Consider the following 25,330-nt stretch of genomic DNA (forward strand, 5'->3'; position numbering starts at 1 on the left):
CTAAGATGCGAACCTTAAGACATCTGTTTCTCCTATGCATCCCATAAAAACAGAAATATCATATTACATTGAAGTAGCAAATAGATGGAAGAAGCCCTAGATTTGACCGTACAGTTTATATGAAGGATATGGGTTAAAATATAAAACGAAATAAGATGCTAATTACTACGGAATTGAAGAGACAATAAAATATATATAAGAACGGGCTTCCTTGAAGTAGGAGTTCCATGATATTCTTTCAAATAGCTTAATCATATTTACGTTTGTGAAGATGTAACAGTGATCTTGATACGTCAAATTTCAACGGATGCCAAATACGTATCTTTTTCTTTTTATCTAGTCCACGAACAGCACTCAAACCTAAAACAGTAAACCCATCAATACAGCTACTGCAATTCAAGCATATCAAGAACAGCTAGTTTAAGCAGTCAGACTTTTATAATGTGTACAGCATATATTCCTTTTCAAACTTCGATTATGATGCAAGGGCCTCGCATAAGAAGATTACGACCACAAATATGAAAGTTTTTAAATTTCATGCTCTTTTTTTAGTCATAGATAATCTTTCTAATATTCTATTTCCACTATCTACAGAAGCGTAAGCAAGATACCACTCAAGCATAATTCAAGTGATAAGGACATGATAGAGAGATTCAGCACCAAAAGGATAGGATAGAGATACAGTAAAGGTCATATCAATTTCACTTCCAAACCATGGATAAGTGAGACTATCCAGTGTCAACTGAATAAAGCAAAGGTCGTACATAGATATTTTTCTCTCGAAAAATGGACTAGATTCACACACTGCCTAAAGGACCCTTAAATTAAGCCGGTACAGATGGAAAAACCAGGAAACGACAAGACCATAAATTTCTAGAAAGAACCCCAAAAGTTAGTACCTTCGATTTAAATCTAATGAAATGAAACATGCAAGTGATATTTAATGATAACATATTAGATGAGACAAGATTTAAAAAAACGAAACAAACAAATAAAAGAACCAGAGGAAATGCAAGACCAACATGATTGTCGAAGATTGATCATATCTTGGCCTTGGAATCTTATTCATGTTACTAAGAAGATGATCCTCTAGGGCCATTTTTCACTTACTAACCCTTCCAACGCACCATGGTCAATTCCTTCCCAAGTTGACAACCTACCAAGTACCAACAGGTTTTACTTCTAAACATAGGTCAGTATTCTAGCAGTACAAGAGCAACTTCCAAAAGATTACATCCCAGTACTTCAAAAGTTCAAATATGTGACTGGTTATACACTCCCATAGTTGGACAAATGTAACTAATTACCATATGATACATAATCAACATGTTTGCTTTAAGACATATGTTGCATGAAAAGTAGATTTAGTCATATTCTAACTCATCAGGAGTGACTGGCCGTTTAAGAGGGATTATGGACTTCTTTTCAACATCACGAGACAATGCCTTCCTCATATCTGAAAATAAAACAAAATGATAATAGATAAATAGCAGCATGAGCTTTGTTTATAAGAGAGTAAGAAACAAAGATAAAATACAAGAACATGGAAGTATACCTAATCCATCTTCTTCCCCTGAATAGTATCGTAGCACTCGTCGATAAATCACGTAGCCAAGCTAAAATGTCAATCAGGAAAATAATTAGTTAGCAACTCGTCTTTAGACTCAGGAAATCCTAATCCAACATATGGAAATCCCTATCCCAAGATCTAAACTAAATACTACATTCCTAAACCACTGATAATTAATCTGCAAATCCCCAATAACAAGCTCTAATTATCCAATTTACGTCCTTATAAATTAATATACTAATCACAGATTCACAATCATATTATCATCCCCTTATACTTCATTAAATTACCAGATTGATGCAGAACAAAATAACCAAGAACCAAAAATCCTAATTCTGAAAATTCTGTGTTGTCCACTGTTTTTAAAACCAGCTCAGTTTGTTAGTTACAAAATGGCACCAACATGCAGTCCCCATGTGTCAAACCAGGGCTGTTACAAATGCAAGAAGACTCGCTACCCACTGTGTCAATATCGCTTGTGAATATACATTGTAGTTGTACAATAAATTGTCATCTTTTGGAAAATGGAGATAAATTTAATAAAATTGTTTCACCTAAGGATTGAACCTAAGTTTTGAGGTTCAAGGCATAAACACAGACCAATGTACCATTTGATGCTATATGTTTAGCTTCTTAAATTATTTATTTTATTATATTACTATTTCATATTCAGATGTTGTTTTGGGTACAATCATATTAAGATTTACATTTAAATTAATTATTTAGTTTAAAATATATTCAATATATTTATATATTATAAGATTTATTGCATGTGTAAATTATTATCTTTTTTCTAAGAAGACGAGGCTGAGGTAGTCGTAAAGCTATTCCTTTGTGACTAAAAGGTTATAGGTTCGAATTAGGGAAATACATTCTTTGCATATATGTAACGGTAAGATTGCGTACAAGAATTATCCTCACCCCTGCCATCGCTAGTCGGGGATTAATGAGGAGTAGTTTTGGTAAATTTTTATTTTTATTTTTTTCTGAATGTGTTGATTTATTGTATGTGTCATAAGTAATCTTAAATGTATATTTCAGTTTTTTTTTTCATAAGTTTACTTGTATACTTCATATATTTATTAAATATATAAGGATATTACAAAACCCAGTTCAACCCCAGTTGGACCTTAAAACCTTAAACCTCTCTCTTTTATTTACCACTTCAATGACTAGTCTGGTTTTGGAAACATTCACAATGTCAATAATCATGCAAAAGTCCTCAAGTTGTGAGAAAGAAAATGAGTAATTTATTGCCCTCTGCAGTCTACACAAAATGACCTGTAAGAAATGAGCTAACAACTGAAACAGGAAATAAATTGGGATAGATTATAGATATATCCCTACCCAAATTTTTTATATGTTGAATTGGTTCAACTTTTCCACTATGCTGCAGCTTCTATACTCCAAGTTGGTGGTGGCAGTTCGCATTTGATGCTCTCATGGTCTCATGAAAAGTCAGATTTTGTGGAAATGGTAAAACTGCTTATGATTCTTTAGCATGCTGGCATTGGGTACGAAATAAGAGTTCTTTTAGCAGTGTGAGGCTGTGAGGGAAAATGGTGATAGAAACTGGCTCAAGAATTTTTTACGAACATAAATACAAGGGTACACAGGAGGCAGTACACTGGAGGCACTCTGTTAGATTAGTTACGCTGTTATATTAGTTAGTTAGTTAGTTACACGGGTAAAAGAGGGACTTTTGTATAGTGGGGATATAAATAGGTTGTTGGGGTCTTTTGGAGATTCATTCAGAAATATTGTATTCAGTGAGACTAAGTGATATCTTGTAACCAAGCTTCATTCTTGAATAATAAAGATCTTGTTTTGTCTTCCTTTGTTTTGATTCCCCTGTTTTCCATTGTGATTCTGGTTAAGATCTCCTCCGGGGTGTAACAGAATTGGGAATTGGAATTTATTGATAAATTTGGGAATTAGAATTGGAAATCCATTAATCGAATATTGAATCTTTATTGATTAATTAATCCCCTCAAATAACATATGAGTTTCCTGATGAATGAGTCGAGGTAGAAAATAAAAATGACTCTCTCTCCCAACCTTAGAGAAATTCTAGTCTCTAGCCTTGCCTCTCTGCTTACTAACTGTTTAACTAACCATCCTAGTCTCTAGCCTTGCCTCTCTGCTTACTAACTGTTTAACTAACCTACTTGTATTCCCTCTACCCCATTTATAATCCCAATGACCAAACAAACTACTTCTGTTTGGATTTCCTAACTATCCCTGTTTGGGAACTAACTAAACTAACTAGGCCTAACTAACAGAAGTTGGCCTACATGGTTCTTTGGGTCCATCATTATTTCTTCTAACCTAATTTCTTAAATAGGCGGGTCCTAACAATACTCCCCCTTCTAAAAGTTTCACCTTGTCGTCAAGGTGAAGAGCTGTTGTTGAGATATATAGTCCCACATTGGTTGTATGTGCAACTAATGTGGAGTTTATAAGACCTTGGGCACTCCCACCCTTTGAGCTAGCTTTTGGGGTGCTGTATCCCAAGGTTCTTTACATGGTATCAGAGCCTCGCCGCCCCTCACTTTCTCTTGTGGCGTTTCTTAGCACAGGTAGGTTGGGCCTGTTGCATTGTCCACTTTTTAAGCCCAATGGACTCTCGTGTGAGGGGGCGTGTTGAGATATATAGTCCCACATTGGTTGTATGTGCAACTAATGTGGAGTTTATAAGACCTTGGGCACTCCCACCCTTTGAGCTAGCTTTTGGGGTGGTGTATCCCAAGGTTGCCAAAGGTTACACTCAAACCTATGGCATTGATTATGAAGAAACATTTGCTCCAGTTGCATAGATGAATACGGTGAGACCGTGAGAGTCTTGTTGTCCCTTGCTGCCCATTACGATTGGGATAAAAATCAGTTTGATGTGAAAAATGCTTTCCTCAATGGTGAGTTAGAAGAAGAAGTCTACATGGAAATCCCGCCTGGTTTTGATTCTGTGAAAGGAGAAAATAAAGTTTGTAAATTAAAAAAGGCCTTGTATGGATTGAAGCAGTCACCTCGTGCCTGATTTGGAAGGTTTACTAAGGTTATGATGACCTTAGGATACAGACAGAGTCAAGGAGATCACACTCTTTTCTTCAAGCATTCCCATAATGGGAAGCTTACTGTGCTCCTTGTATATGTTGATGATATTATTATCACAGGTGATGATTTTGTGGAGAAACAGATTCTGCAAACACGGCTTGCCTCTGAGTTTGAAGTCAAAAATCTTGGGAAACTGAGATATTTCCTAGGGATAGAAGTAGCTCATTCAAGGAAAGGAATTTTTATCAGCCAGAGAAAATATGTTCTTGATCTTCTCAAAGAAGCAGGAAAGCTCGGGTGTAAACCCTCTAATACTCCTATTGAGCAGAATCACAAGATAGGCTATGAAGAGGAGAGTCCTCCAGTTGATAAAGGACAATATCAACGGCTAGTTGGGAAATTGATATATCTGGCTCATACTAGACCAGACCTAGCTTATGTTGTTAGTGTTGTCAGTCAGTTTATGCACGATCCAAAGGAGAAACACATGCAGGTAGTAGAGAGAATTCTTCAGTATCTTAAAGCTACTCCTGGTAAAGGATTGTTATTCCGACGTGATGGCAATCTCTCTTTAGAAGTCTACACTGATGCTGATTATGCTGGATCCGTGACTGACTGTCGATCTACCACTGGTTATTGCATGTTTCTTTGCGGTAACTTAGCGACATGGAGAAGTAAGAAACAAGATGTGGTTGCCAGGTCAAGTGCAGAAGCTGAATTTCGAGCTATGGCTCAAGGCATTTGTGAGTTACTGTGGCTGAAAATTATACTTGATGATCTCAAAATAAAATATGAGGGACCTATGAAGCTGCTATGTGACAATAAATCCGCTATTTGTATAGCTCATAATCCGGTTCAACATGATCGGACTAAACATATTGAGGTCAACCGCCATTTCATCAAAGAGAAACTTGATAGCGGGTTGATTACCACTCCATACATTCTCACTGGGCGTCAATTAGCTGATCTATTAACAAAGGGACTTCCTTCAGACAGATTTCAAGAACTTACTAGCAAGCTGGGAATGATAAATATCTATTCTTCAACTTGAGGAGGAGTGTTGTAAATATTAGGTCTTTTATTATTATTAGTATTTGTTGTATTGGGCCAAGCCCATTAGGTCAAGAATTAGGTTTTTTAGTCTCTATAAATAGAGACCTCGTTGTATCAGATTAATACACAATTCAATAATATTTGATAACCCTTTTTTTTCAAGTGCTGTCAAGGTGAAGGGCCGTGACTTATCAGGGCTTGTCACAAAACTTCCACCATAGTCTCATTGCTTGAAACTCAATGATATAACACCCACTCCATCGAAAATCTCCTCCGCACTATTAACAACGGGTCAGAGACCCCATGTTTGTTCATTGCGGCCGCATAATTGCTCCCAATTTCCCTCCATTGGGAGAAGGGTTCTGATGGAACTTACTTTTATTGAACAAAAGAAACAGCGGACACAACCCTTACATCAAGCAACACTGTAATTGCAGAAAAAGAAAAGAGTCTAGATGAAGGACTGAGACACTACAGAATACCCCCTGGAGGTCCCCCATGGATCCTCTACTACCAATAACCACTTATAACAATCAGCATGATTTCCCCCTTCCCACCCACGTATAATATATATAGACTCCCAATCTCTCTCTTGTAACTAACTCCAAATAGCTAGAGCTAGGCTCACTTGTCCTAGCCATCAATACTCCCCTTTAAAGATTCACCTTGTCCTCAAGGTGAAGAAAGAGGTCAAGATCAAGTGTGAGAGAAGCTGCCACCTAGGTCCCATTGACGGAAGTAGATTGCTTTGTTTTCTATGGCCTTTCTGCCCAGAACCATGAACCTCAATAGGACTCGGCACATATTGTCTCCTCTTTACTTGTTCCACTAATTTTGGCCCATGGGTCTTTCTTTTCTCTTGGCCAATTATTATTTTCAGCACCCATTTCTCAACTTTGTTCATTAAAAGTTTTGGGCCTTAATTCAACATAATTACTAAAGTTATCTTAATGGATTCGATAGAACCCATTGTTTTTCTTCTAGCACCAATTTCTTTTGGGCTTGGCCCATTAGGTCTTAGTATTGTCCATCTTGCCCCACTTTTCTCCCTCCCTCCCTATGTTTAGGGTTTTCCGCTTTAGTTTTTTCTTCTTCTGCTACTGCCTCTTCTTCTTTTTCCACTTCTTCATCTGCTTCTTCTTTGTCTCCTGCGACTACCTCTTCTTCTTATGCTTCAGCTCCTTTTGCGCCGTCTTCTTCTTTGTCTGATTCTGCTTCTTTTCTTTCTCTTCTTCTGTTTCTATTTTTTCTCCTCCTTCTTCTTCTATTTCTTCCTCTTCTTCTTCTCGCGCTTTTCCTTCTTCTTATTCTTCTTCTCCAATTTCTTCTACTTCTTCCTCATTTCCTCTTCCTTCTTCTCCTTCTGCGTGTCCTTCCGTTTCTTTTTCTTTGTTTCCATCTTCTTTTTCTTTGATTTGTTTTTCTGACTGAATAGCTTCTTCTTCTTCAAGATTTTTAATCTCACCAAATCTGATTTTTAATTTCATCTCTGCCTCTGCCTCTTCTTGATTCTTCTTTGACTGATTATTAGCATTGTGCTTTTTGATTTCAAATCTCGATGTCTACATCTTCTTTATCACCCCATCTAAAACCTTCAACGTTTTGACCAGCATTTCCTTGAGCTCTGAATTGCTAATTCCTCCTATGGCTTCCATTTCTTCACAAAACTGGACCAGAAGCACCTCCGGATCGAGTCGCACCGTTACCTAATTGATAAAACTTATTTTCATTGAACAAAAAAAATGGCGGGCACAACCCTTCCACTAAGCAACACTGGAATTGCACAAAAGAAAAGAGTTCAGATGAAGGATTGAGACACTACACAATACCCCCCCCCCCCCCCCCCCCCAGGTCCTCCACTACCAATAACCACCTATTACCATAAGCATGATTTCCCCCTTCCCACCCATGTATATTATATAGACTCTCAATCTCTCTCTTGTAACTAACTCCAAATAGCTAGAGTTGGGCTCACTTGTCCTAGCCCATGAGGTTCACAGTGAAACAAGCAAATTCCCTAAACGTAGATCCTAGAGCAAGGAAGGGAGTACCCATTTCGTTCAATGTCGTTCCAGGGTCATCACAGGGTCTATTTGTGATTTCCAATCCAAAACAGCAAATATGGCAGCATCAACACTTTTTGCTTTAGTTGTATCAGGGACCAAGGAGCCAAATTGAGATTCTCAAATTTGGGATAAGTATGAACAATGATAGTCCAAAACCAATTCCCAGCAAATGCAGTATACGAGCTGCCTCAGGTGACAAGGGCTTCCCCTCCTTAGAAACAACAAAATCAAAAACAAGCTCCACAACTCCTTTATTTAACCAAACAGGCATGCCTTGCTTCCATAAAAATGTTCCATCTCATGTGTGAATTGCTTTAAAGACCCTCTTTGAGATCCACCTTTTCAGTGGCAATGCTTCTGGTTCATTTTCCTCAAATTCATTAAATAGCCTTTCAACTTCTTTAGCCACGCCAGTGACAAACAAAAATTCCACTTGCTACTTCTTGAACTATTTCAAAGTTTCAAGGCTCTTGGCTTGAGCTAGGTTGTTAGTAGCAGCCCGTAGTGTCGTTAAACCGCTACCGCAGCGAGTAGCGACGGCCGGCCGCTACAAACCGCGACGCTACCCGATGTTGGCCGTAGCGGAAGGTAGCGGCGTAGCGTAGCGGCAATACCGCTACCCGCTACACTGCTACACAACTCCCATGTTGGAATTTGATGGAGAATCTGGAGATGATGATGATTTTCTTCATTAGTTCACTTCTTTTACTTGACTGTTTGACAATTTTATTGTTCATTTGTGTTTAATTTTGGATCCTTTCTTTATGTTCCTTGTATTTGACATTGATTGTGGAATTATGTGTTTGATTTTATGTGACTTCTTATGTTTAAGCATTAATACTAAAAGCAGCATTGCCTCATTTCTTGACTATTAGTATAATATATGTGGAATTAATACTTCACCGTAGCGGCAATACCGATACCCGCTACACCAATATACCATTTTCGGGGTCGGCCGCTACCGGACGCTAACTGCTACTGACAACTATGGGCTTGAGTAAGATTTACATGAAGCTCAGCAGCTTTCAAGCCAACTAATCCAAACATAATCTTGAGCTGGTTGGTAGACACTGGCTCAAGAATTGGGAATTGGAATTGGGTATCAAATATTGAATCTTTTTGATAAATTCTTCCCCTTAGAGAACATGTGAGTTTCCTGGTGAATGAAGTAGAAAATGACACTCAAAACTCTCCTAACCTCAAGAGAAATCCTAGTCTTTGGCCTTGCCTCTCTGCTAATTAAGTGTCTAACTTCCCTACATGTATTCCCTTAACCCTAATCCCAGTGACCTAACAAACTAATTTAGTTGGGATTTCCCTAACTACCCCTATTTTCCAACTAGTTTGGGATAAAGGTGATGTCGATGTTGTCCCTAACTACCCCTATTAACCCCCTTGTTTGGGAACTAACTAAACCTAACAAACAGAAGCTGGCACACAAGGTTCTTTGGATCCCCCATTATTTCTTCTAACCTAATTTCCTAAATAAGGGGTTCCTAACACATAAAAGGCAACAATAGATGAAGCCATGGAGAAGAAGACCGTATGTGTTGCCAAGTATTGAAATCACAGGGTTCAGGAAGGTTACTGAATCTATCCTACATCCAATTATTTGAAATAACCGTTTACCATGGTTCAATTTATACAAGATATCCATTTCTCTAGACCCTTTTTCTTCCCTAATTTCTATTGTTTAATTGATAGAAGAAAAAGTTATTAGAATAAAAGAGAAATATAGAACAGGAGGATCAAGCATCCTCCTACCGCCACATAAAACAAGGAAATGAAAAGGGAAAAAAATAACAGCTAGAGATCTCTATAATCCTTCTGTATATCTGACAAAGAAACACCTTAAAACAACCACATTCATAAACCCAAACGGAAGCAAGGGAAGGTCTAAGCTGAAATGAAAAGTACAGAACGGTTACCTTTTCATACATCTTGATGGCTGGTGCATTTGATGCTCTCACAAAGAGATCAACGAAGAACGCCTTGTCACTGCCAAATTCCACATTCTTAGAGCAAGGCATCCACACAAGTACAAAATCATTAAGCTACTAGTAACTCATCGGGCAGTCCCACCACAAATCAAAGAGAAAGAAAAATCCCACATATTTAATCTACTGCTCCACTTTTTAAAATATGGAAATTAAAATAACTTATTTATTCCAGCCAAAACTATTGATGTATCAGACAAAACAAAAGTTATAGTGATTAGAGAAATATTACATATCAAGAAGTACAGAATAAATGATTTACCAGAAAACTACTATGAAAAGAAAATTCAAATAAGATCATGTAAAGAGGACAGGGGAATGTTTCAGAGACTAAAGATTAAAAAAATCAAACACAAGCATGTCTCACATATTGTCACTGATGTCTTCAAGCAGATTCATTAGTTTCTTGGCTAATTGCATCCTTCGATACTCTGGAGCAACAGTTACTGCAGTAACATGACCATGCCAAGATTCTCCTTGCCCCTCTACTTTACCCATAACTACATAAATAACATCAGTGTTAATACCCCAATATCCTCCACAAGTAGAAGGTGATGATGAAATCACTATCAAATCATACATCATATTGACTTAATCCACAATTGGGCACATAATCTAAACTTCTACGAGAAACATAAACCACATCATGCATCTAAGATGTCATTATCGTGCTCTAGCAAGCAGGTATTAGAAACACAAAACTGCCTAGAACATGAAAATTGAGAGGGTGAAGAAAAAAAAACACATTTGAGGAACAATAGGGATTTAGGGGATAACACAAAAGACTTAACTGTAACCCATAATTTGGTTTCCAGGGCCTAGGGCAACGTGGAAATAATCAGGCCATCTTGCGAGATAGGTCATGTAGAAGGACATGTTAAACTGAAAACAAACAAGGACAAGCAATTAAAGTGAAGGCACCATCAGCATCGATTGAGTTCACAAATCCCAATTAAAGTGTTGAATGGAAAACTTACAGTTTCGGTGAGATGGTCAAGATTGACGGAAGCAAAACGAAGAAGATCGTTGCAGCAAAACCTGCGTATCGTTGTCATCTTGCTCGCTCTCAGCCAAACACGATCGCAAATTAGGAGAAAATGCAAGAGTCGACGTCAGTGATTGAATCGTACAATGTTCCACTGAAATCTAATCACTGTTAATGTAGAAGGTCGCAAATTTAATGCTGGATTAAGCTTTATTTTAGGCTGTATTATACAAATGAGCTAAACTTCATAGTCAGTTCGTGAATAACTCTTTAGTTATCTATATAGAGATACAAATTATATACACATGTAGAAAACAATAGGCATATTCTATTACTCGAAAAATTATAATTATGTAATTTTGATTTCTAAATATCTTATTTCATCTTTCAATATAAAAATATTTATTCATATTAAATTAATAAAATTGAGAATTGATTGAAAAATAACCAAATTATAAACAAGCTGAACTTTATTTTTTAAAAATATAATAAACCCAAAAGTTTAACCTAATCTATTTATAACCTTAACTATCATAAGACTATTTTACTGAAAAAATACCAATTATGTTAAGTAATATTTATTATTTGTGTTTATTTATATTTTATTATTATTAACTTTTTTTTTATTTTCATTAACTTATATTGAATACTCGTGACCTACATTGATTTCAACAGAAACCAACTTGTGATATGAATGAAAGTATGGAACCTTGGATCAAAATTTATATTCTCACGAGAATTAATTTTGTTTGACTTAGGAACATTTATATTATAGAGGGATGGTAGCTAAATTAGCAACTGCCTAAGGGTTTGAGGCTCAAACTTTGGTCCAAACAAATTTTTGAAATTATTTGGGAGCCAGAGGGAAATTGTCTCTTCCTTGAATATGATTACTCTCATCCTTCTTCTAGTGACAGTGATTCAATCCACTCTTTGTTTCAATGAGAAGCTAATCTTAGGGAGTCATACTCTGAGAATAAGGTGGTCAGCGGAGGTTGTATGGGAATGCCTCGATATTATCTATATTAAAAAAAAAAGACTATGGGCTTTGTTTGATATGATAGATGAAAAAATAAAAAGTTTGACACAATTCATTAGTAAAGGAAGTAAAAAATAATAATTAAAGAAAAAGGTAAGGATATTAATCAATCGATTCAAACTACGGTGACTCAAACAAAAAACCAATAACCAAATTAATTGAAAACAGAAAAAAAAAGTAGCATATTTTAATTGAATTAGATCGGTTTTTAGTTTGGTTGATAAAAAATAATCCAATCCAAACAGACCCAAACCGAAGGAGTGAAGTATAAATAGAATAGATGGTGACTTGAAATTTTGTTATTTTTAAACTTTGATCTTGAATGTTAATAACAAACTTCGTTGTTTTGATTTTTTATTTTAACTATTCATGAGTTCAAAGATTTATTTTAGTTCGAAAACTTAAATTTTACAATTGTTTGTAAGCTTCATTTTTATATAGTTGTGATGAAAAAACAAAATTGATCCAATCCTACAAAATAAAATTGAATTGGATTAGATTAGATTTTAAACAAAATACAACCTAAAAGAATGATTAAATAAGGGTTTATTTTTCTAAAGTTACTTTAGATAATTTTATCTACTGTTCACCGAAACAACGTCATATTGGGGTGAAAATCATGGTATTTTTGTAATTTTAATTTATTTCAGGATTATAATAATCTTTATCATTTTAATTTTTTTATTTTTCAACTTCAAAACGACGTCGTTTCAATGAATATTAGACAAAGTAATCTAAAATAATATTAAATATTTATTTCTCATTAAATAATCAAATCGAAGAAATTGAATAAGATACTTTTTACTTTAAAATTAACCCCCAGAAAAAGGTGTTAGAGTTATCTTATCACTTCTCATGTCATGTACCATTATTCTTTAATGAGAGAAAAAAAAAACATGGGAGACAATGGCTAACATAAAATATATTACAATAAATTTTAAATTATTTTATCAAATATTTATGTATATTAAATAGAGAAAAAATATTTATCCTTTTACATAATATAACTTGCATCATTTTACTTTAGTAAAAAAAAAAAATAAGACTCACATTTTTATTTTTCACTCTTTCATTTATTTATTTTTCTCTGAAGTAACGTAGCTTTACAATTTTTTAAAATAAAACTCATTTTTTTTCCCGATAAATAGTGGATAATTGGATATTTCTCAATTCTTAATTAAAAATACATCCCCACAAATCAATTTCACCCAAATTTCTGAATTCTGATCTGATCACTGCACCTTCGTCGTCGTCGTCGAAAACCCTAGATGGACCTTCTGAAGCAAGAGCTTCTCAAGAAACGCCAATCCCTGGCCGAAGAAACCGGCGGCAAGAGAGTCTTCAAACGCTCTGAGATCCAACAAAAACAAATCCAAAAGCTCCGCGAACAAGAGAAGCGCGAATTGGAAGCCAAATCTCACAAACGTCACGCAACTTCCTCCGACGCTTCCACCACCGTCCCAACCTCATCCACCACTGCTTCCACCTCCATAGCCTCCAGCGCCGCCGCCTCCAACGTCTCCCTCCCCGACGAACAGAACATCGACAACCTCGTCCTCCCCAGACAGGAAGTCATTCGCCGCCTCCGCTTCCTCAAGCAACCCGTCACGCTCTTTGGCGAAGACGACGATGCCAGGCTGGATCGCATGAAATACGTGCTCAAAGCCGGATTGTTCGAAGTGGATAGCGACATGACGGAGGGACAGACCAACGATTTCTTGCGCGACATCGCCGAGTTGAGGAAGCGGCAGAAGACAGGGATTTCGAGCGAGAGGAAACGGAAGAAGGCCGACGACGGCTCCACCGAGGACCGGGAAGGCGGCGCGGGCGACGATGACTTGAGTGACGGCGATGGTTCCAGTGGCGTCGATGCCGACAACGATTTGAAGCGGATGAAGGCGAATTTCGAAGAGTTGTGTGAGGAAGATAAGATTCTGGTGTTTTTCAAGAAGCTGTTGAACGAGTGGAAGCAGGAATTGCAGGAGATGCCTGAGTCGGAGAAACGAACAGCTAAAGGGAAGTCTATGGTTGCCACGTTTAAGCAGTGCGCGCGTTACCTGAACCCTCTGTTTAAGTTTTGTAGGAAGAAGGTGAATTCCCTTCTCTCTTGGTTTATTTATATGCTTTCCTTCAAATTTTGTTTGCCCTTGCGGATTGATTATATGTGCATTTGGTTGATAACCTTCCTCTTAATTGGTCTTAGTTTAATCAAGAGAAAAACACATGCTGGTGGGTGAATATATTCACCGAGCTGTTTACTGTTAATTGTTTGATGGTATAGCTTCTAAATTAGAACATACTGAAGTCTAAAACAGATTGAATCAGGAGAGATGTAAAAGTAAATTGTTGTCATTATATCTGTTGATAACTATATCTATGGCAACCTTGGTCTTGGCAAGAGTGACGTATATTATATATATTATATACTACAGTGGTTTTGGGGAAGGTGGCTAATTGTGGTAAGACCTTTCCGTGGGCATATGTATAGTGTATTGCGTGACTCTGCAAAATCTTTTTTTGTTTTTTTTTCCTTAAGTGTTTCCTTTTTCAATCTTTCGAGCTTCATTGCATTTGGGTTGGAAATATGAGGTGCTTAATTTTGAGTGGGACTGCTTGAACATGTCTTGGAAAGGGTAGGGAACTGCAGATTAGCAGGGCTATAAATTTTTCTACATCTGTTAGGACCTCAATGCAAGGTATGAGATTTTGATGTGCAGTTTGTATGGCCTTGGGATGTCACTCCACAATTGCAAGGTTTTGTGGTTAGGTTCTCCCATGGTCTGTAACTCTGTATTAATCTCTTTCTAGTGGAGGAATAGATCCTTGTTGGTTGTTCTTTCCATTCTCTCTTTCAGGGGAGAACTTTATAAAGGACTGAATTCATTTTTTCTGAAATCATCTTTTTCTTTTTCATGTGTTGCTTGGACATAAACAAAAATTCTTCAGCAAGGAAATAATTATTAAAGTTCTATTTTTATTTGATTAGTTGTGGGGAAATTGCAGCCTAGCAAAGCCAATTTGGTTAGAAGGCTCTGAACTTCAGTATCATTGTTCAACAAAATGATTTTTGAGATTTCATGATGAATATGGCTGCTCATGGCTCTGTTAGTACTTAAAAATATAGGTCATTACTTGTTAGGGTGGATTTGACTTATCTTCCTTTATATATATCAGTTATGAGTTTGTTTATAGAATTTACCGGTTTCCCTTTGGTATTTTTAGTTTTATTTTTTAGTTCAAATATAGTCTAATGGGCTCGATTGAATTGATGTAGCCAACTCTTCTAATGGATAAGGCTTCTTATTATTGTTGTTGAAAATTTGAAATTTGGATGGGCGAGGTATGTGTATGTTTGGGCAGTATGAATCTTCATGAAATTGTTTGTGCAAGGTGGAGTTCTTATGTCGTTGCACTAAATTTGGTGACCATAAATGATAATGAAATTACATTACTTGTTGATTATCTCAGTCTTGCCTCATCTCCTCTTAGTGATCGCGTGTTGAGTACTTTAATGGTCATAGTTTGGCTGAACCTCATATCTTCATCATGCTTGATAATATGATGGTTAGTTTCTAGGTAAATAAATTTAATATTATGCTTAGTCTTAGTGCCTATTTGGATTCTATCTTTTTTAAGCTAGAAGCTACTTATAAGCAGAAGTTAGGCCAAACAGGTTTTGAGAAAAGCTCTTGTAATGAATTTTTTTTTTTTATAATGAAGAAAAAAACTAAAAGCCAAAAGCTCCTAGTAGGAGCTTTTTTTTAAGCTCTTATCAGCTTTTCTTGAATTGTGTGTTTTTTTTTAAATGAAGAGCTATTGAGATAGAGAGAGAGAGACTTTTCTTGAAATATGTGCTTTTAAGCTAAAAAATTTATGTAATCACCAAACAACTTTTAGCTTTTTTTTAGCTTATAAGTAGCTTCAATCTTAAAAAAGAGAGGATCCAAATGGGTTCTTAGTCGATGCTCAATTAGAGTCTGAAAATGATAACATGGGGGAAAGGGACACTACGGGAATCAGGGAATTTACTGAACATAGTTCTAGTCATTGAATTTTTAGCATACCTTTCGAAGGCTATATTCCATGTGTCAGTGCGTGCTCTTTCAAGTAATGAATTTCATTTGAGCTGTAGACATAAAATTTTATTGTTTATATGATATATGTCTTGCATGTTTTCTGAAGCATTTAACGAATGGAACGTATGTGGTACTTGCTATTTTCAGGTTCTTCCTGATGACATCCGACGGGCACTGTTGGTGGTGGTTGAATGCTGTATGAAACGTGATTATCTTGCTGCAATGGACCAATATATTAAGATGGCCATAGGGAACGCACCCTGGCCAATTGGTGTTACTATGGTTGGTATTCACGAAAGATCTGCCCGTGAAAAGATCTACACCAATAGTGTGGCTCATATCATGAATGATGAGACAACTCGCAAGTACTTACAATCAATTAAGAGATTAATGACATTTTGCCAACGGCGTTACCCTACATTGCCATCTAAGGCAGTTGAGTTTAACAGTTTGGCAAATGGTAGTGATTTGCAGTCACTTCTAGCAGAAGAGAGGTTTAGTGGGGTTAATCATGCATCTGAGGAGAGGCTTAGGATAATGCCTGCTCCAAGGGAGAGCTAGTCATTGAGTATTTTTTCCTGAAATGACAGCATCATATGATGTATGTGATTTATGTTTAATTGCTAGATTCAGTCTGTCCTGTTCCAGTTTCTGTTTTTGCTTCTTAGTAGGTGATTGTATAAAAGGAATGTGTCTGAGAATATGCGGAAAACACAAAATTCTGATTTGTCTGCGTGCCTTGCTTTCATCTTTACAGTAATTTTAAGTCCAACAGGCCAATAAATTATTCAAGTGATTTAATCGTTTTTTAATTTATTCAATTGATTTAGTCAATTATAAGAAATGATGAAATTTATCGTTTATTCAACTTAATCAATTGTTTTATATTTTATCATTTCAGATACCAAAGTCTCTTCCGAGTGGCTTAGAATTTGAAGTATATTGCATTATTTTTTATAAAGATGTTTAAAATATAATGCTATTCTTTCTATTTTGAAAAATTATACTATTTTTTTTTTAAGAAATTAATATAGTCTACTCTTCAATCCATTTTAATTTGAACGAGTCTTCTAAGAATAATATTTTCATTAGCAGTTAGTTTTGAACTTCTAGTACCAATATTTTATGGTATTAAATAAAATTTTTGATTGAAGTCTAAGAGCTAATAGTAGAGTGTTTAAAACTTCATTTCATATTTTAAAGTCTCAAAATTGATAGTAAATGTTCAGAATTAGCTACATTGAAGACCACAAAAAGGAAGAAAAAAAAAAATCGATTGGAGGCTCATTCATAGTTGTTTATCACGGCTTAAAATTCATTTATATTAAAATAGACTAATATATAGCACATTTTCGTCTCTCAAAGGAAAAAAATGTAATTTTTTTTAAAATAGATGGCATATCAGTGTAATTTGAGTTTCTTTAACGAAAAAGAAAAAGAGTAGTATAATTTACCCTAAACTTTATAATAATATAAGAATAATTTAAAGATCAATTGAATGTAGCGATTTTTTCAAACACCTCAGTAATAGTTAACACAACCCTCACTTTCACTATTGTCAAGACAATAAGATAGAGAAATTATAGCACTTTGTCCAAGCACTGACACTTCAAAAAATTTGACATATTGTGTCTGACACTTTTTGATATTTCGACACTCCAAACACTCCAACACGTGTTGCAAAGACTCAAAAAAGGGTTCGAAAGTTGTGTTGCGTTGCGTTTTTAGTTCAACTATTAAATTAATTAGATTATGATTACCATTTAATGCAAAATTGATGGGTATTATAAGATTAGCTTTATTTTTTTGTCAAATTATCGAATATTAAGTATAATATACATTACATAAATTAAAAATATTATTTAATATCTAAACGTATCCTAACGTGTCGAAATCTAATATATTTTAGAATTAACGTGTCGGAATATCATGTCGTATCATATCTCGTGTCCCGTGTCGATGTTGGTGCAACATAGACCACGAGTTTGCTTTTGCCCCCGTAAAAAAAGAAGCAAATCCAAGCTTAAAAAATAGAACGTAGAATTTGCACCGCTTAAAACATATATATTTATAAGGAGTAGTCAGCACAAGTTAAAGAATAACAACGTTGTATGGAATTTAAAAATTTTGTGTCTATTTTTTTTTCATAAATATCAAATAGATAAGATTTTATAGAAATTTACGAATATTCATAAAAAATGAAATTTTTGTAGAGGTGGCAATATCGGTTGAGTCCGGCGGATCAATCCGCCAACTCGCCAAAACGGGGCGGGTTGGGTTGAGGTTTTCAACCCACCAACCCACCGCAACCCGCCCCGTTTAGAAGTGGGTCAAAACGGATTCAACCCGCCGGGGGCGGATTGACTCGCCGGTTTATAATTTTTTTTTTTTTACAATTAGGTAGTATTTCATTAGTCCTTAAATTTTTGTGATATCCATTTTTTTTTATCTTAGCACTTCCTAGAAAAAATAAAGAATAACAATTTTATTTATGACAAATGTTATCTATATATAAATTCCTAAAGAATGTTTGACAAATATTAATATACATTTAAGAATGAGATCAAAAAAATATAGAAAAGTGTGAAATAAAATAAAATAATATTAGAAAAATTCATAAAATATAATTTATTTTAGAATTGTAATTAATTTTTTTTTAATTGGCTGGTTGGTGGGTGGACCCGCCAACTCACCATAAAAACGGGGTGAGTTCATTTTTTCAATCCATAATTTTTGATAGGTCAACCCGCCCTGCCCTGTTTTTGGCGGGTTGGTGGCGGGGCGAGGCGGGTCAACCCAAATTGCCACCTCTAAATTTTTGTATTTAATTTTTTTTTTATAAATATTAAATGAATAGCACATTATAATTTTTTTTTTGAATATTTATAATTTATAAAGAAAGAAACAAAAAAAGGCATAAGTTTTAGGTGACAATCTAAAATTTTAACATGGAATATATTTGGATTTTCCAGATAAATATAAGCTTTAGCGGATAATGACTGTACTCACCGCTAAAAATGAGGACAGTTCCTCTGTTGGTATTGCCGCTTCCTCTCCCACATCGACCTCGTACTCTAACAACTCAAACCCATTTCTCCAATCCCATCTTGTATCAGTCTTTGTCTTCTTCTCTCAATTCCTCCACAAGATTTCGCAACAAAACCATAGTCTTTGGTGTCAATCCAAGTGACTCAAATGACCCTTTGTTCTTCGACGAAAATGGTGTGGTCGATGATATGGAGGGTTACCTCAATCACCTCTCCCTCGAATACGACTCTGTCTGGGATACTAAACCATCTTGGTCAGCTTTTCCTCTTTCCCTTTTGTATTGTTTATGCCCCCATTATGCAAAAATTTCCAATTTTTTCAAGTAATTAAATATAACCCATACCTTGAATTTTTTTAATACCCCCATCCCAGACCAAAAAAATATATATATTGGAGATTTGGAGACAAAATTGCTCTTATACTGTATATATTGTGCAAGAGATTATTTCGTAGTATATCTAGTAAAGTTTGGTAGTTTAGAGACAACATTATAGCGTCAGATAAAGTACCTCTTCATGCTATTAGCATACCTTGTTTGATTGTTGTTTATACTAGCCTTAGTTTGTTATTTATCTTTTGTTTAGGTGTCAGCCATGGACAATAACACTGACTGGGGTATCAGTTATTGGCATTAGCTGGTTAATTTTGCAGTCAATGGTAGTCACTTCAGTCATATCGTTACTAATATGCGCATGGTGGTACATCTTTCTGTATTCTTATCCCAAGGTCCGCAATCATCTATTATATACTTAACTTTCTTGTGTTTTTTTTCTAAGCATATTCTACTTTAGAGCACATGATTAACTCATCCTACGAGCTCTATGAGCCACCTGAAAAGAAATAAGGTGTTAGTGGAATTTTTTGGAAGAGGAATATCAGATTGGTGTTTTTCTGAATCTATGAACTTTTGAACATCCAATATGTTTTTTAATTACCCTGAACTCTTGTTTGGCGATTGGACATGTTTAATAATATAAATTACATGACCTGCCAGATTTTTTTATTCACAGGCGTCCAACGTGTCTTAGGGAATGAAGCATCAATTTTGGTTTATAGAGATTTGTTCATGTCTTGTTATCCTTGAAAAATAAATGTATAGGTCTCATTCCTGTGTTTCTCAAAATTAGGGAGATTGATATCAGAGATATTACCTTAAACAGCCAATGTTCTAGTATTAGTGATTGCATTTGAGAAAGTTATTTGGAATCTGGGAGTAGGTTCTATTGTACTTAATTCAGTTAAAACACAGCAAAAATAGGAAAATAAGCAAAAGAAATAATCTTAAAAGTTAAGTACACAATATTTCTTGTTCATTGTCAGGCATATTCAAAGATGATTGCTGAGCGCAGAGAAAGAGTTACAAATGGTGCTGAAGACACATTTGGCCGTAGGAAGAGGCAGTGATTTGCATTATTCCTACTCCTCAGTTGTGCTCATCTTTTCTCCACTCTTGTTGTCTCACTTTCTGACTCTGCTTGTATTTTCATATTCAACTACAGAATAGTAGCTGTTGAGGCCTTCATTCACATTACAAATCTTGACAATTACACTATGTCTCTCTCACTATAAATATTTGACCTTTTCTTCACAGACTTGGTGCCCATGTGTATTAATCCATGCTTCTGATTAGATTAACTTTGAGAATTGTTCCTTTGATCTATGTAAGTAAATATTTTTCTTTAAGAACTGTTGAGATATATAGTCCCACATTAGTTGCTTTTCAACTAATGTGGGAGTTTATAAGACCTTAGGCACTCCCACCCTTTGAGCTAGCTTTTGGGGTGGTGTATACCAAGGTTCTTTACATGGTATCAGAGCTTGAGGTTCGATCCTCACCGCCCCCCACTTTAAAGTGGAAGCACAAAAAGGTAAACCAAAGATTGAGCCTGTTGCATAATCCACGCTTCAAGCCAAGAGGGCTCTTGCGTGAGGGGGCGTGTTGAGATATATAGTCTCACATTAGTTGTTTTTCAACTAATGTGGGAGTTTATAAGACCTTGGGCACTCCCACCCTTTGAGCTAGCTTTTGGGGTGGTAACCTTGTTTACAAGAACTAAGCAGCAGTTATCTATCACAAGCTTTGGCCGACAGAGTACTCATACTAAAAGGGAGGATAAAAGGGGGAATTTCAACCGAATAAAAGTTGTTTTCTTTCTTTCTTTTGGGAGATGTTCACCAATAAAAGTTAAAAGCCAAAGAAATGGGAAGCTAAAGTTTCATAGTTTAGCATAATTTTTTTTTAAAAAACAGTCAAAACAATTTATTGCACCGTCCACCATCATGAACGTTCAGTCTCACGCCTTCAATAGAGTGGAAGGCAAAATAATTTCGAAGAACTTCAATTCTTCCATGTGGTGCAGCACCGGGGAAGAATCGTTGAAAACTAGTATCTCATCCAAGGATGAAACATTAGATAAAAAAAACTGCAATTATGATAGGAAAATCGTGTCTTCCCTTTTTCTGCAAGTCAGTTAGAGAATTTTTAAACAGTAAGAGTTGGCATTTCCTTTGCTTATTTACCTCACTCATGATTAGTATTATGCAAACAGCTCTTTCAAGACATCTACCTTAAAATATATAACCATCAGAATTACGAAGGAACAGAATTTGTTTCGTGTATTCACTTCCCTCGCATGATTAGAAAGAGGTTCTCCAAACCATGGAGTAAAGAGTTCATGAAAACTTATGACTTCCTTTAAGACTGTGAAAGTGAAACTATAAGCAAGAGTTCAGTCTTGCTCAAACCTCATGCTATTATTTTTAGGTGAGTATTGAAAATGCAAATAGAAAACAAAATTTTGAAGTTTACGCTTATAGTTAAATGTCAAAACAAAATTGAAAATCCATCAAAGCTGATATGCAATGTTTGTTTTTTTTCCCAAGGAAAAAGAAGCTCGTTCTCGCAGTGATATCACTTAGAAAGTTTTTGTTGCACAAACCTTTCATCTCTTAGTAAACCTTTCATCTCTTTGTAAACCACAAGAACAGCTAGTAGAAAGCAAATGAAGGGCTGGTATGTATATGCAATTGAATTAAGAGAAGAAAAATAAGAGAATAATAGAAGGGCAAAGAAAGGGACGAGTTTAGCAGTTTCATGTAATCTGATCACATGATTGTTGAAAACCGTGGCTGGGAATATAAGTTTAGCACTCAAGACTAAGTTTAAACTTCTCTATTGACTACTCATTTTTCCAAGCATACAAAATAAGAGAAAATCCAAGACCTTGCAACTGGGAATCCCTGAGCTTCTGAGAATAAGCCCATGTCAGAACAGAAGGATCATATACAGATTGGCCTGCCCACAGCTTCTCAGTTGAAATGCAAGTTTGGAACATAAAAATTGCGTTGCCCATAGCATTTCCAAATAGCCAATTATGTACATCCCAAAATACTTCCACTGGAAGACCATCCACCAAAATGGTGTGATTACCCCTGAACTTCCACTTGAGTTGCTTAACATGCATCACTGTCTTGTTATCAATTCGAATCACAAGACAGGGATCATTAGGCCCAAGTGTGTCACACTCAATTCTGACATCATGCACTTGACCCTTGTCACGAAATTGAGCCTTTGCACCGTAAAATTTCTTACCAAAAATGTGTTCTCTCTTTGCAATAAAAATGGCATCAGAGTGACCATAAGCATAGTCACTGTCAATCTTCTTGCATGCTTCCTTTTTCAGATCCCCTAGGAGTAAGACCATCTCTTGGTTGAACACAACAGCTAAATAAAATCCCTCCAATGGTTCTGGACCAGAACCAAATTTAGCACAGCTCAAGTCCCAAAGTATATCGATTTTACTAGATTCAACCTCCAAATTCTTACACCCTTTTCTTTTTGAAAACAACCATGGCTTTATATCAACCTTGCAGAGACAATGATTGCCCACCTCATCTATTCCCACACTTAAGCCTTGACCCATCAGATTTTTGGTCCATGATACCGTAATCAAGAAAGAACGACCTTTTAACTTACACTGATAGATACAAGTAACCACATTTTGAGCTCCTTTTGTGGTACTTGAAGAGGATGAATCTGCAACCTGAACACCATTTTCTCCAAAACAAGAAGGAAACTCCTTCATGACAGTAGCAGTAGCAAATTATCTGAACACGTTTCTAAAAATCTGATCTTTAGCAGTTTATCTGCTGAAAAAAGGTGACCTGGATCATATAAACAGAAGGGACTTGTACCTCAACTGATTCCTATCAGGTAAACACCACAAAGAAACATAGCTGAGATTCTTCAAGATAAGCTCCAAAACAGTTCATTTTTCATCTGGGTCTCCTTTTCTTCAGAATGGGATATCAGTAGTAGAGTAGAGAGACAGAGAAAGAGTGAGATTCGGCTTTGACTGTCAATTCTGTACTGAAACTACTGGAGTGTAATAATAACCAAAATGTCTGATTTGAAAATTGCAGGCAACATAAAGGAAAGGCAAGTAAAAGGGAAGTTGCTTTAAGCACATGGGATACCAAGGAAAGCGAAGGAATGAAGGAAAGTCTAGTGTGCAGAGAGAGTTGGTCTAACTCTAAGCATGAAACAAGGGAATTTGGTATGTATTTGTTGCAGAACATAGTATTTGTTCTTTAGGAAAAAGTAAATCTGACGGTAAGATTTTGTGTAAATTTAAAAGTTAATTTTTTTTCTCTTTTTTCAGTCACATCGCTAACGTGTAAAATAAAAAAAAAAATTCACATTTACACAAAATATTTCCATTTAGATTTTATTTAAGTCACTGAAAGGATTTGTGTCCTTTTAAAGGCCATTCTATGGACCCTTGTTTTATATAGAGTCACCTTGCACTCTCCCTCTTAAAATAAAAAACGATGCAAGGCAATTTTTGAAAATTATAAGTATTTTCTATCGCTTCATAAACTTTTTTTCATCTATGTGACTCAATAGTAATTAGATAAGTAGTAGATTGGTAGTGAAATTTTTAGTAGTAAGGATATTCCCCTCAAATTATAATTGTGTCCCTTATCAGAAGCAGACAATATTGGTAAAACTGTTGAAAATGATTAAAATCATTAGAAGTAAACGTAATATTTAAGAATAATATTGTTTACTGCATGTCAACTTAGGTCAGTTAAGGATGACATAATTAGAATGTGTAGATAAAAAAAAAAGATAAAATTAATTATAAATAGATATTAAAAAATTATAAAGATATAAAATAATACGTATAAGTCCGTGAATAACATTATTTAGTATTTAATCACTGCTCCATTACTTTTATTAAAAAATGTGAATCATTAAACTATTTGGCAAAAGTATAGCAGAAATTTTTTTACTATGTGAACAACTATTGTTTTTAGATATTTAGAATAAGTTTATTAAAAAGAAGATAGGACTCATGGCGGGTGATCATATTATGAAACTAAAAAAAAATAAGAAAAAGAATACATCAACAATTATTTTGATCAAGGATTTTTTATTAGGGGGAAATATACCATATATCTGGGGAAAAAAATAATAGGATTTTTTTATATATAAAAAAATCTATAGAAAAGGGGAGACTTGGAGTGAATACAGTATAATTTGGGATCAAGATGATCTAGCCAGATCAAAGATGGAAGTGGGAAGGTATTAACTAAGTGGGCTACTTCTCAATCGAAATATTGATTGAAAACTAAGTATACATCTCTAGAGTCCACGGTTCATGCATCTTGATATATAGGTTATCTAACTCCCAAGTACGGCCTTTCCCTTAATTAGCGGGAACAATATATTGTGTTTAAGACTACCAAGAATTTAGGGTTAGAAGAAGGTTAAAAGGCTCTTGAGCTAAATCCAAGCGGTGGCACACTTGCAGTGAAGTGTGTCCCAAAGATTAGTCTCATTCTCTGTTCTAATGAGAAATTCATTTTAGGGTTTTAGGGCCGTATTTTGAAGACAAGATGGTTGAAAGGAGTTAAATGAAAATACTTCCTAGTTTTTTTTTTTAAAAAAAACTCTTTAACTTTTGTTGCCCCTAGAATATAAATAAACCACGTTTTTTTTAGGGGTAAAAATAAAGCATGGTTGCTTCATCGAGAAACTACGATCATCTTAACCCATTAATAGATACTGGATTCCGGGCCCAATTTTTTTCTATTTTAGCATCCACTTTGGAAAAAAAATGCACAGAAGCAGACAAGGGCGGACTTACATGGGGTTAGGGGTGGCCTCACCTCCTAAAATCTGAAAATACGTTCTATTATATGATATGTAACATGGTTTGAGAAAATAAAATTTTAAAAGTGCTTTTAAGAAGTGATATTATTCATAAAAAAATGTTCAAACGTTCATTGCACCTAATTAAAGATAACTATTATTTACAAGATTTAGCCTGCAGCATATATGACACGTTTTGTTTTTGGTCTGCTATCCTCCTCAATCAATGTGGAAAGTTGGCTTTTCAGCTGTATACAAAGAAGAGTGCAGTTAGTAATGCACATTCAT

The 25,330-nt window shown here is 35.4% G+C and overlaps 4 protein-coding genes across 4 annotated transcripts; 2 read left to right on the top strand and 2 right to left on the bottom strand.

The window, feature by feature from the left end:
* Positions 1–905: 905 nt before the first annotated feature.
* On the bottom strand, positions 906–10,973 carry LOC133310122 (N-terminal acetyltransferase B complex catalytic subunit NAA20). The gene is made up of 6 exons (XM_061511016.1): positions 10,715–10,973; positions 10,529–10,619; positions 10,105–10,237; positions 9,669–9,738; positions 1,556–1,616; positions 906–1,456 (listed from the first exon to the last, which is right to left on the bottom strand). The coding sequence occupies exons 1-6, from the start codon at positions 10,790–10,792 to the stop codon at positions 1,365–1,367; spliced, it is 525 nt and encodes a 174-aa protein (XP_061367000.1). The 5' UTR covers positions 10,793–10,973; the 3' UTR covers positions 906–1,364.
* Positions 10,974–12,963: 1,990 nt separating this feature from the next.
* On the top strand, positions 12,964–16,610 carry LOC133310123 (uncharacterized). The gene is made up of 2 exons (XM_061511017.1): positions 12,964–13,851; positions 15,985–16,610. Exons 1-2 carry the CDS (start codon positions 13,030–13,032, stop codon positions 16,396–16,398), a joined length of 1,236 nt encoding a protein of 411 aa, XP_061367001.1. The 5' UTR covers positions 12,964–13,029; the 3' UTR covers positions 16,399–16,610.
* Positions 16,611–18,820: 2,210 nt separating this feature from the next.
* On the top strand, positions 18,821–20,540 carry LOC133310125 (uncharacterized). The gene is made up of 3 exons (XM_061511018.1): positions 18,821–19,138; positions 19,470–19,611; positions 20,206–20,540. Exons 1-3 carry the CDS (start codon positions 18,855–18,857, stop codon positions 20,287–20,289), a joined length of 510 nt encoding a protein of 169 aa, XP_061367002.1. The 5' UTR covers positions 18,821–18,854; the 3' UTR covers positions 20,290–20,540.
* A 1,524-nt stretch (positions 20,541–22,064) lies between these two features.
* On the bottom strand, positions 22,065–22,970 carry LOC133310128 (uncharacterized). Its single transcript, XM_061511022.1, has one exon. The coding sequence runs from the start codon at positions 22,968–22,970 to the stop codon at positions 22,065–22,067; it is 906 nt and encodes a 301-aa protein (XP_061367006.1).
* Positions 22,971–25,330: the final 2,360 nt, after the last annotated feature.

The sequence above is a fragment of the Gastrolobium bilobum genome, unplaced genomic scaffold, assembly GCF_033153095.1.
Source record: "Gastrolobium bilobum isolate Gb01-03AN ecotype WA unplaced genomic scaffold, APGP_CSIRO_Gbil_v1 utg1034, whole genome shotgun sequence".
Taxonomy (NCBI): Eukaryota; Viridiplantae; Streptophyta; class Magnoliopsida; order Fabales; family Fabaceae; genus Gastrolobium; species Gastrolobium bilobum.

Coding starts and splice junctions, on each gene's coding strand:
- LOC133310122 (XM_061511016.1), bottom strand. CDS start 10,792: ATGACAACGATACGCAGGTTTTGCTGCAACGATCTTCTTCGTTTTGCT. Junction 10,620..10,714: donor TTGACCATCTCACCGAAACT/GTAAGTTTTCCA, acceptor GTTTGTTTTCAG/TTTAACATGTCCTTCTACAT. Junction 10,238..10,528: donor AAACCAAATTATGGGTTACA/GTTAAGTCTTTT, acceptor TTATTTATGTAG/TTATGGGTAAAGTAGAGGGG.
- LOC133310123 (XM_061511017.1), top strand. CDS start 13,030: ATGGACCTTCTGAAGCAAGAGCTTCTCAAGAAACGCCAATCCCTGGCC. Junction 13,852..15,984: donor TTAAGTTTTGTAGGAAGAAG/GTGAATTCCCTT, acceptor TGCTATTTTCAG/GTTCTTCCTGATGACATCCG.
- LOC133310125 (XM_061511018.1), top strand. CDS start 18,855: ATGAGGACAGTTCCTCTGTTGGTATTGCCGCTTCCTCTCCCACATCGA. Junction 19,139..19,469: donor TGGGATACTAAACCATCTTG/GTCAGCTTTTCC, acceptor TCTTTTGTTTAG/GTGTCAGCCATGGACAATAA. Junction 19,612..20,205: donor TTCTGTATTCTTATCCCAAG/GTCCGCAATCAT, acceptor GTTCATTGTCAG/GCATATTCAAAGATGATTGC.
- LOC133310128 (XM_061511022.1), bottom strand. CDS start 22,970: ATGAAGGAGTTTCCTTCTTGTTTTGGAGAAAATGGTGTTCAGGTTGCA.